The sequence below is a fragment of the Callithrix jacchus genome, chromosome 4 (genome assembly GCF_049354715.1).
Source record: "Callithrix jacchus isolate 240 chromosome 4, calJac240_pri, whole genome shotgun sequence".
In the NCBI taxonomy this organism is placed as follows: Eukaryota; Metazoa; Chordata; class Mammalia; order Primates; family Cebidae; genus Callithrix; species Callithrix jacchus.
The window spans coordinates 143,646,119-143,658,880 of record NC_133505.1 but is presented as its reverse complement, the minus strand read 5'-3'; the positions used below and the strand labels follow the sequence as shown (position 1 = coordinate 143,658,880).

Genomic DNA, 12,762 nt, shown 5'->3' with positions numbered 1-12,762 from the left:
ATGATGGACATTCAATAAATATCGGACTGACTCACTGGCAATGTCCTTCTCAACAATCAAAATGAACTCAGATATGTTTTAATAATTCAAATAAGATGATTACTCCCGTATCAAATGTAATAACAATCAAAAATATTTTAGTGTTTGGCTCTGTAAGGCATTCGGCCATGTGAAAGAATACACAAGTGTTACAGGAAATGTATGAAAACAAGGGAAGCAAAGATGATGGAAGCACTACATTTGCTTACAAACGCATGGCACAGAGCTCAGTAAATAAATGCTCTTGTGTTTGAAATGGCTAAGGCACAGTGAGAATTCTGAAGCTTGCCTTGGCTTTTAACTATACCAAAACTCCTTCCAAAACTTTTGCAAAGTGGAAGAAGAACTTTGAATCTTTTAAAAAGTACTAAGTAGACTAATATTTGTAAATTATCACAAAGGATTATTTCAGGAAAATAGCAAATGTTAGATAAATCAATCTTTGAATGAGTTCCCCAAGTCATAAAAATTGGCAGAAAACAGCTTTACAGTATCAATTTTCCAAGGAAAGCTTTTAAAGAATATATTTTGGAGCTTACAGGTCCAGTACCTGATTTTTATCAAATCCCCTCTGATTCATCTGAAGGCTTAGATGTGCAGCCAATTCAGTGAACACTGGCCCCTTAGGTGCTCTGATTTACTGCAATAGCTTTAGTTACCAGTTATAAGCCAATGATACAATTTTTACTCACAAGGCCAGACTTCTCAGTTCCAAACTCAACCTGCTCATTGACAAACAGATGCGCATCTCAGAGGTTCTGTAACAGTGTTCTAACACAAAACTCAAAATCTTCTTTTTCAAACATAGATCATAACTCAGTTATAACATTATCATCCACGAATTTGTCCTTGCCAGAAACGGAGGAATTATTCTTTAGGAGATGGAATCATCAAAAAGTAACCTGAACCTCAGCTAATTCTTGTCAAGAGGTTGACAAAGGAGGAAAGTCTTAAGAGGACAAAAGAATAGTTTAAGACGCCTGTTTTCTCTCTGAATCTAAGGTACACAGCGCCACCTAATGGGAAAAACAAGGCCACCTATTCACTACAAGTAAGGCTTTTGGCAAATATAGAATTAATTACCTGAGGCTGAAGCAAAACAACCAGGGATGTGGGGAGACCAGATTGTGCTATAAATGACATTTTCATGGCCTCTAAAGGTGCACAGAGACTTTCCAACAGTTGGATCCCACTACAAATAAATGAATAGATCAATTACTCAAGAGGGATAAATTCAAATTTATGCTTTTACACATAGTATTTACATCCATAAACGATATACATTTATATACACATGTAAATATACATGCAGATATCAAGGATTTTTAAAGCTCTATTTTGATATAAAACAAGATGGTATTTAAGGGCCAAACTAATGCTGAGCTAACTATTAGTTTGCAGCCAAAAGATTACAAAATGTTAAGTTCTAATAAATGTTTTAATTTTTTAAAGAAAATCAGCTGTGCAATCACAAAGCTACAGAAGTATGTTTGGAAAAGAAAGAAAGATTCAGTGGAAGCTCTAGAGAAGGGAATATTTGTTTTTGAATATAATAATGCTAACATACCAATTTGACAGTTCGATCCCATGAGCCAGACACCACAAGCTGCTCACCTCTGGTTTGGCTCCAATCAACACTATACACCTAAAAACATTTGAAAGTATTTAGAAAGCAAAAGAGCATCAAGTTCAACACTGCATTTTATCTCTTGTTATATGACAGTGACAGGCAGAACAACTAATTTACAATGTCAAAACATCAAATAATTCCTGTCCATCTCAACACGGTGTCTGAGAAATGAAAGGTTGATCTCGTCCATTCCTCCAGACTTATTCCTTACAGATAAGACTCCACTTGCTTTAACAGAATTCTACAGAATACTTCCAAACCTTCTTCACTAAAACAAATTATACATATTTTAAAACCTACCAACAAATCACTGTTTGCAGCTCCACGAAGAAATGTCAAAGGAGATTAGAAAGTTAGTCATCTAAAAAAGCTTGCTGGGTCAATGTTTATCGGAAAGCATTAAAATTCAATTAATATCCCTATCTGGCCTTTCTTAGAAAAAACTTGCAAGAACCAGGTGGTCCTTCCAGATCTCTTGGTAAACAGTTTTAGTTATCCAATGCTCCATTCTAAGGTAGGCTTCACTCCTCTCAAGGAACCATTTCAAATGAACCATTTGAAAACTTTTGGAAATGTTTTCATTCTTGCCTTTTATAGAACAGATTACACACATATCACTCTGTAAACTAAGTTCAACAAAATATGTGAATAATTATACTTTCTGAAACTAGTCCTGACAAGGACCTGAGTATATGCCCTTCATATGAGCAGTCAGCAGGTAACTTTGAATCTTATTACTCTCCCCAACATATATGTAGGAAGTATGAGTATCTGGGCTTAAGTCACTTAAGTTTAGGTTACTTGCTCTCTGCTGCCCACTGCTATGTCAAGACATGTTGGAGGCTGAGGAAAAAAAACATCAGCAATACTGATCCTGTCTTTATTTAAACTGTTGATGCTTTGTCACTGGTAGGCAGAATCTTTAAAAGTCAAACTTAAGAGAAACATACTGTAGAAGAGTGTTTGCCAGGGGTTGGGGGTGGGGGAAATGAGGCTACAGTTGTATCAAAGGATACAAACTTTTAGTTATAAGATGAATACTTTCTAAAGATTCAATGTACAGCATGGTAACCGTAATAAACAATAATGTATTACTTAATACTTGAAATTGTATACTTGAAATTTGCTGAGAGTAGACCTTAAATGTTCTTACCTCACACACAAAAAATGGTAACTATTCAAGTGATGGATATGTTAATTAGCTTGATTGTAGGAATCATTACTCAAGATACACTTAGATCAAAACACTAAGCTGTACAACTTAGTTTCGTTTGATTTATTTATTTTTTTGTGTCCTGAAACAGGGTATTGCTCTGTTGCCCAGGCTGGAGTGCAGAGACACAATCTCAGATCACTGCAGCCATGACGTCCTGGGCTCAAGCGGTCCTCCCACCTCAGCCTCTTAAGTAGCTGGAGTCACACTTTCGTACCGCCACACCCAGTTAATTTTTTTTTTTTTTTTTTTGTAGAGACAGTGTCTCACCATATTACCCAGGCTGGTCCCAAACTCCTAGGCTCAAGCAGTCCTACCACCTCAGCCTCCCAAAGTGCTAGGATTACAGGCATGAGCCACCATGCCCAGCTTACAAATTTTTATTTGCCAATCACAATAAACCTGGAAAAAAGTTTAATAAAATTATATTAAGCTTCAAAAAAAGACAAAATAAATAAAATATTAGTATTTTGTTCATCATAAGTTTTGGCATTAAGTTTTATTTCTAAAAACATTATATTAACAAATTACATTGCTTATCTAGTTTTTTGTGCCCCCCTTAAATTGTGAGTGCCTCATACACCCTACCCTAGTCCTGGCCCTGCTGCTGCCCATATTCATGCAAAAGACAGAGGAATAGTTGGAACACTAAAGGAAGCACAATCCAGCAACAGACAGCAGCTATGAAGGGAATAGAAGGGGCAGTGAAAACCAAAGAGCTGCCCTGGCCATCTGTTAGTTACGGATAGAAAAAAGACTGGTTTGGAAGCAATCACTGAAGATCTTGAGAGCTAAAGAGTTTGATTTTATCCTCTAAATTTCTCCTATAAAGGACCATATAGTAAATGGTAACTTTCTTCAAAAAAGGTACATTTCTTCTATAAAGGGCCATATGGTAAATATTTTAGACTTTCCAGGTTATTTGGTCACGGTCACAACTACCAAACCCAGATCTTATAGCACAACAAGCAGCCATAATCAATACTGAATGAATGGGCATGGCTTGGTTCCAATAAAACTTTATTTGTAAATCATATTGCAAGCCAGATTTGGCCCTGGCCCACATGTTGTAGTTTGCCAATCTCTGTGCTAGGCTGATGTAAAGACTCAAAAATAAAAACAGCAAACCTTTATTGAACACTCTGAGTGCCAGATGCTGCTGCTAAGGACTTTATGTATTTTATTTCATTTAATCTTGATTTATATGAAGTAGATACTATGTCAAGGCCCAGAAAGGTTAAATAACTTGTCCAGAGCCCCAAAGCTAGTAAGGGGCAGAGATGAAATCTGAACCTGGGCAGCCTAATTGCAGGGCCCACCCTTAATTGTTATGCTAGGCTATCTGTACAGCATGCTACTTGAGGGCACTGTTGAATCAGAACTTCTTGGCTACATTAAGCCATGATATCAAGGAAATAAAGCTCTACCCCTGCTGGTAACACCCTTTACTGGAGCTTCATTTTTCCAGATTGATTCCATTGTGTTTTCATGAATTACCCATACGCAAGATATTAAAGCCCCTATCCACTTGTGAATTTCCATTTATCCATCAAGATGTGGCCCCGTTACATCCCTTATGAAATGAGCCTCCCTATAAGCCCTTCGGTGAGTCATATGCTGCCTTCTACGTACTCCAGCAGCAGCTCACACCTACTTCTAAATCAGCATTTGCCATATTGTATTTACTAAAAAGAACGTTAAACAACTGTCATATCCGCTAGATTCTGGAGACTCCTAATGAGCAAACATCTTATACACCTATATTCATCACAGTACAATAGGCACTCAAATGCTGGTTAAAATAATTTAACCAATTAAGCTTTCTTTACACCCTCAATCATCACTAGGTAGGTACAGAGAACTACTAACTAAATACTAGCATCATCAGCTCAGACTCCACTGCCTCCACACACTTCCAGTGTGATGCAGCAGGTGAAACCTATGACTCCTCACCTTTTAAAACTGCAGGGGCCTCCATGGAAAGAGAATCCAGCTTGAATCAACACCAAAGACAGGAAGTAAGAAAACCATGCTGATGGCACTGCTGCTGCCAGCTGTTTTCTGTTTCACAACCAAGTGGCAAGCATTAGGTCTCTATACAGAGCTAACAGTAGGACATACATGGTGGTGAAGTTAAAAATGGGATAATAAAGAAGAAAATAGGCTGAGTGTGGTGGCTCACACCTGTAATCCCAGCACTTTGGGAGGCCGAGGCAGCTGGATCACTTAAGTCCAGGAGTTCAAGAACAGCCTGGCCAACATGGTGAAACCCCATCTCTACTAAAAGTATAAAACTTAGCAAGGCATGATGGTGTGTGCCTGTAGTCTCAATTACTTGAGAGGCTGAGACAGGAGAATCGCTCCTGGAAGGGAGAGGTTGTAGTGAGCTGAGATCATGCCACTGTACTCCAGGCTGGGTGACAGAGTAAGACCCTGTCTCAAAAAAAAAAAAAAAAGGAAAAGAAAAGGAAATAAAGGCAACTCAACTGATAAATACTTTATGTGTTTTACTATGTTTATAATATTAGGATATAGGAAAGGAATTAACAGATCAGGAGACTGTGTGGGTTTTTTTTTTTTTAATTAGAAAAAGAATAACTACACTAGGCATGGTAACTCATGCCTGTAATCCCAGCGATTTGGGAGGCCGAGACGAGAGGACTACTTGAGGCCACAAGTTCAAGACCAGCTTGGGCAATGTGGTGAGACCCCAACTATATATAAAATTTAAAAATCAGCCAGGTATGGTGACAGGTAACAGCTACTCAGGAGGCTGGGATGGAAGGACAACTTGAGCCCACAAGGTCAAGGTCAAGACAACAGTGAGCCATGATCATGCCACTGCACTCAATCCAGCCTGGGTAACAGAGAGAGACCCTGTCTCAAAAACAAAACAAAACAAAACAAAACAAATTATAGACATAAGCACAAAAGGATACTTGGATGGAAGATACAACTTGGTGCTCAGAAGAGGAGGATTGAAGCGGGGCGCTGAGGGCTGGCTAAACTGTCAATAGGCAAAAAAGCAGAGGTGAAATAGTAACCAGAAAACTTCCCCAAAGACATACAGCACCCTAGGGGTCAGGGGTAGTAAACACTGCAAGATAACACCAAAGTTTCATGGCTGAGGACTGTCAGTGATGGCGGCATTAATAAAAGTGAAAGAAAGACTGAAGGGAGGAAAATAATGTAATTTTATATATACTGTGTCTGAGGTGACAGTAAAACAGGGTTTAGGCATTAACCTCAAGCTCTGAAAAAAGTTCACAGCCAGAGAGATGTTTGGGAGACAGTCGAAAAGGGAAGAATGCATTCCATGATCCCAACCTCAACCAATTCAACAGATATTTATTAGGCACCTACTGGGTACTAGACAGGAGGAGAAAGGGGGCTAAAAATTGAGATAAGACCAGCCCCCATATTTTATTTTAGCAGCAGTAAACATGCTATAAATGTATAATTTAAAGTTGCAATAAAAAAAAAACTACAAAGAAGAAGCAGAGTAGGGAAAATAGAAAATAATGACAAGGGCAGGGGGTCACTTCTCAACACAATGGTCAGAAAGACCTCTCTGCGCAGAGACTTAAGTGCAGTTAAACACTGAACTCTGCAGATATGAGATGAAAGGCTCAGGTGACAGAGAACAGGGAAAGACCTTGAAGCAGGGAACAAGCTTACCAAATCTGGGAACAGCAAGGCTGAAGAGTTGGGAGGGATAAGATCCTAAAGGGAATTTGTATGTGATTTCTCTTAAGAGGTAACAGCCATCAACCATAAGTTACCACTTAGATTAGCATCCTTCTAACTGCTCTCCCCGTCCATTTTTGTTTACCTCCAATCCATTATCCACACTACATAAAAAGTAATCTTTATAAAATACAAATTAAATGTCACTCCCCTGTACAAAGCCTTTCAGTGGTTTGCCAGTATATGTAGCTCCTACAACTTAGCATCTTCGCTCGACATTATGTGAGATTCAACCATGTTGATTCTTATTACCCAAAGGTCAAAATCATGCAAAACTATGCATGACTTAGGGATGCATACACATGTAATAAAAACAGAAAGAAAAGCAAAAAAAATACATAAATAGAAAATTCAGCCTAGCGGTTACTCCCTAGGAAAAAAAAAGGAGAGAGAGGAAGGATAGGACAGAAAGGGTAACCAGGGGACGCCAGTGGTAAATGTAATGTTTCATTTCTTAAGCTAGATGGTGAATGAGTGTGTTCAATACATCATATTTATATCTTACATGTATTTTATAATGTATAAAATATTTCAGAGACTTTTTAAAGTGTAGTGTCTTTCCACTGATCTTAGCACAATGGCCAAAACACGAACAGCTCCAAGCACACAGGCTCTAACCTTTCTGATCGAGGTGCTCTTTCATTTGCCTCTAACACTACCCTGGCCTCTCCACTTGAATAATTCATGCCTATTTCCCCTTTAGACCAAACGATGCCCTCCCTGCCCCTTCCCAAGACAAATCCTCCCTTCCCACAGCACTGCATACATTCACAGTGCTTACCACATCAGACAGTAGATAACCAGAAGCCTGCCTCCCAAGACTGGGCAGGGAGTCCAGGAGGGCAAGAGCACATCTAATGCGTTCGTCTTCCTAGCTAGCCTGGTACAGTCTCTTGCAAACAGTAGAGTTACTAAAAGTTTCTGGAATGAAGGAAGGAAAAGAGAAACAAATCTGAATGGAAAGCACATCTCCTATTAAGTCTACTCTTCCATCTCTTCCTTATTCCCAGCCTCCCCCTCCACTCCCACTCAAATAGTGGCCATGGCAAACACACAAATTAAATATAAAAAGGAAGAGAGATATGCAGTGCCTGACTTTACGCTTTAAGAGCAGGGTCCTCTTGAGACCTATCTTATGAAATTACTCTCGGCAGTGGTGAAGAAAATTAACCAGGAAAATGGAAAAAGAAAAAAACCCACTGTACAATGTTTTGTGCTACTTTATGAAATCTGAACCTCATCAAAACTATGGTTTGAGAGGACAAATTTTATTCCTGAAACCAATTCCCAAAGAGCTCATCTTTAATCTACTGTAAAGTATTGCCCTTTTTAAGTTAGTCTATTTAATTAAAAATTATCAAATAGAAACTATGTCCAGAATTTTCATTCTTATCTGTATCAATACAAAGGAAAGGGACACTGACTTTTAATTACTGATTAGAAAGGGCTATATACTTAAGGTGAAACTTAAATTTTCTCTTTTTTTCCTATTTTGAGACAGGGTCTCACTCTGTTCCCCAGCTGGAGTGCAGTGACATGAGCACAGATCACTGCAGCCTCCACCTTCTGGGCTCAATTAATCCTCCCACCTCAGCCTCCTGAGAAGCTGGGACCACAGCTGCACACCACACCACCAGCTACTTTTTTGTTTTTTTGTAGAGACGAGGTTTTACCATGTTACCCAGGCTAGTCTCTAAATCCTGGGCTAAGGTAATCCTTCTGCCTAGGCCTTCCAAAGTGCTGGGATTACACGCATAAGCCACCATACCCAGCCTGAAACTTACATTTTCCTAATTTTTTCATTATGGAAATTTAAAAACATGCATAAAAGTAGGGAGAATGGTATAATAAACCCCAGGCACCTATTACACACCTGCTGTAACGATCAGCATGTTGCCCATCATGTTTCATCTGTCCCATCATTGACTGAATGACTGACTGCTGGAGTATTTTAACATCAGACCATTTTACCCCTGAATACTTCAGCAGATAAGGCCTGTTCGTCTTTTTTACAGAAGCACAGGCCAGTTTCACACCAACAAGATTAACAATGGCTACTTAATATCATTTAACACTCAGTCTTTATTCGTATTTCCCTGACTGTCCAAAAGCATTTTGTTTTGTTTTGTTCACAGTCGGCTTATTTGAATCAGTATCCAAATAAGACCCACATTTTACACTTAGCTGTTTCATCTCCTAAGTCTCTTCTAAGCTAAGACAGTCCTCATCCCCACATCTTGCTCTTCCTGCCCCTCATCCCATAATATTTATTTGTTGAAGAAACCAAGTTATTGTTCTTGTAGAATGTCCTACCTTCTGGATTATCCCAATTGTTTGCTCATGGTGGTAATTAACTTTTTACTCTACCCTTCCAATTTCCTCTAAATTAGAAGTTAGATCTGGATGCTTAATCAGATTTGGTTCATTTTTTTTAGCTCCCAATTATATTAGGAGGCATATAATTTCTGGTTGACCCACTTTTAGTGATCCTAAGATTGTTCAGAGAACGTTTCAATCTTAAACTAATGGTTTTAGCATCCACAATGATCCCTGCCTAGAATCATTATTTCATTAGGGGCTACTAAATGGTGATTTTCTGTAATTCCTTCTGCATTTATTAGCTAGAACTCTGTTATAAAGAACTTTTCTTATCAACTATTTTATAATAACACAATGAAACATACAAAAAAGGAAGGGTAAATGCCTTGATTCTTTACTTTTGTTTATCAATTTTCAGAATAATGAGCTAGTTGTCCTAATAATCCTCAATGGATGAATCACAACTCCATCTCCATGTAAGGACTGAAAATGTGGGGGGGGTCGGGGGGTGTTGAAATTTGCTTTCATTCTTTTGGATATTCCAATAGTCTCATCTTCGGCCAATGAGAGTCCCTTCAAGTTTCCTCTTCCCTTTGGTATGTCGCCAGTGGCCTTTCATAGCTTTCTTGCTTTCTGACACAATAAGATGGCATGCATTCCTGCCCAGTCCTAGAATAAATGACTTACCCAAAGACACTATTCCTTTGTGAGGCAAACAGTATTTAGAGACCATATTGAGGGTACTAAGAATATTCACTGCTACTTACTTGTCACTTCTTCTAAATCTTTATTGTGCAAAAAACTAGGAAATATGTAGTTTTTTAGACAGAGAAAAATAAATCCCAAGTTTATATGACTACTCCCCATTCAACTTTAAGATCATTTCAGCTTAACTTCTTTATACTCATGAGGCTTTTCTCTCACTTTAAAACTTACAGTTTCTAATAACATAATCACTGGTATGCCTTATCCTACAATGTACATGAGTTTCAAAGTAACAATGTTAATTTTTTGAATGCAGTTTCAAATTTCTTTCCAATTCTTTGTTTGTTTTTGTTTCTTGAGACAAGAGTCTCACTCTGCCTCCCAGGCTACAGTACAGTGACACAATTTCACTCACTGCAACCTCTGCCTCCCAAGTTCAAGCAATTCTCCTGCCTCAGCCTCCTGAGTAGCTGGGATTACAGGTGTGCACCACCACACCCAACTAATATTTATATTTTTAGTAGAGATGGGGTTTCCCCATGTTGGCCAGGCTGGTCTCAAACTCCTGGCCTCAAGTAACCCACTCGCCTTGGTCTCCTAAAGTGCTGGGATTACAGGCGCGAACTACCAGCCCAGCCCTAATTCTTTCTGTTTATCAGACTTATTAGGAATGTATAATCACAGCACTGCGTTTTTTAAGTCACTTAAAACAACTATTTTCAATACCTAGTTATGGCATCAATTTGATAGACCTTTAGATTAATGTGTTTGCTTTAAACTTTAAGCAAAACTGCTTTTTCCTTTCCAACTTATTAATACATAGTGATTTTTTTTTTAAGAGACAGTCTCGCTCTGCTGCCCAGGCTGGAGTGCAGCGGTGTGATCTCAGCTCACAGCAACCTCCGCCTCCCTGGATCAAGTGATTCTCTGGTCTCCGCCTCCTGAGTAGCTGGGACAACAGGCACACGCCACCACACCCAGCTTATTTTCATATTTTTAGTAGAGACGGGTTTTCACCATGTTGGCCAGGATGGTCTTGATCTCTTGACCTCATGATCCACCTATCTTGGCCTTTCAAAGTGCTGGGATTACAGGCGTGAGCCACTGCACCCAGCCCACTGGGATTCTTAATTACATAAAACATTTCAGTGGTTCCAAGGTCAGAACTATAACACAAGTTATATTTGAAGAAATCTTATTTCCATTCTAGTTCCCTTTCCCCTGTTTTCTCCCTTACTCCCTTTTAAGGTAACCATTTTTATTACTTTTTAAATTATCTTTCCATTGTTTCTTTTTGAAATGTATATATACCATATATATATGTAATATATAATGGGTATGTACTTTTTAAATATAGAAGCATAGTATATAACAGGTATATAACCACATATATAAAAGAGGCATATAACTCTATATATATAACAGCATACTATATACCTGTTATATAGTATGCTTCTATTCCTGTTAATGTAAAACATAAATTTTAGATATATTTACATAGCTCTGCCAATAACTTCACTTCAAGTTAGCTTGCAGTAATACTAAACGTAATTTTTAGTTTCATATAAGTTTAAATTATCAAACAAGATTTCATAATTCCCCTACATATGCTTGCTAACAGATTCTAAAATCAGAGATACGGAATTTTAACTTCTATCTACAATTCACTAACTCACTTCAGAGACATGCATAGTGTTTATCTTACAAATAAGTGCAGCAAAAATAAAATTTTTTTAAAAAGAAAAAGAGACATGCATAGTGTTGACACCTACACTTTGTGTATGAGAGAGACTATAGATATGGTAGCACTAGTCATGCTTGAAAGTCCTTCTCCATCTGAACATATTCTAGTATAGTTTCCATCTATTTAAAACTATCATTTTCTCTTCTTTAAAAAATTTTAGAAAGCATTGAGGTTAAATAATGTGTTGGGAATCATGATTTTGCAAGGTAAATCAAATCACTCCCTTTATTAAAGATTTTTTAAATCTCCATTTTGAATATTACAATCCCCAAATTATTAGATAACACACCTATCAAGGTCATTAGAATTGAATGTTTATCAAGTCAAGGCAGTGGCTTCCAAACCATGCTGCACATTGGAATCACCTGGGAATCTTTAAGTAATAATGATGTCTGGCTCCAACCCCCAGACATTGTGACCTGGGCATGAAGATTTTTAAAAGCTCCTGGCTGGACATGGTGGCTTACGCCTGTAATCCCAGCAATTTGGGAGGCCAGGGCAGGAGGATCGAGAGGTCAGGAGTTTGAGACCAGCCTGGCCAACATGGTGAACTCCTGTCTCTACTAAAAATACAAAAAGCCAGGCGTAGTGGTACACGCCTATAATCCCAGCTCAGCTACTCAGGAGGCTGAGGCAGAATTGCTTGAACCCAAGAGGTGGAAATTGCAGTGAGCTGAGATTACACCACTGCACTCCAGCCTGGGCAAGAGAGCAAGACTTTGTCTCAGAAAAAAAAAAAAGATTTTTAAAAGCTCCCAAAGTGATGCTAATCTGTTGCAAAATTTAAGAACCACAGACTTAAGGCTGAGTACAGTGGCTCATACCTGTAATCCCAGCACTTTGGGAGGCTGAGGCAGGCAGAACACCTGAGGTCAGGAGTTCAAGACCAGCCTCACCAACATGGTGATACCCTATCTTTACTAAAACTACAATATTAGCCAGGTGTGGTGGCGCATTCCTGTTATCCCAGATACCTGGGAGACTGAGGCAGGAGAATCACTTGAACCTGGAAGGCAGAGGTTGCAGTGAGCTGAGATCGCGCCACTGTACTCCAGCCTGGGCAACAAGAGTGAAACCCCATCTCAAAAATAAAAAAAAATTAAATAAAACTACAGAGTTAAGCCTTTGCACACCTTTTGTATGTTAAGTATTGAAATTCCAAATGCCTGGATTATAGTCTAGTCCTACCTAATAGCTAATACCTGAAGAAGTGAATTGAATAGAAAATGGGTAATTCTTACCTACCTACATATGTCCTGTTTTCTGCTCACAGTGTATGGCCCAAAATCTACACAATCCATCTTTCTCCCGAATTTTCAAAGCATAAAGTCCAACCCCCACCATCCAGGTATTCAAGGCCCATCA

General features: G+C 38.6%; 1 protein-coding gene across 3 annotated transcripts in view; it reads right to left on the bottom strand.

Moving 5' to 3' along the window:
- Positions 1-12,762, bottom strand: part of PEX7 (peroxisomal biogenesis factor 7) — an 86,709-nt gene that overhangs the window by 60,800 nt on the left and 13,147 nt on the right. For all 3 annotated transcript variants that reach the window (XM_078370166.1, XM_078370167.1, XM_002747059.6), the window contains exons 4-5: positions 1,607-1,684; positions 1,123-1,231 (exon numbers count right to left, since the gene is read on the bottom strand). In XM_078370166.1, coding sequence (XP_078226292.1) covers positions 1,123-1,231; positions 1,607-1,684 — 187 coding nt within the window. The remainder of the gene's footprint in view (positions 1-1,122; positions 1,232-1,606; positions 1,685-12,762) is intronic.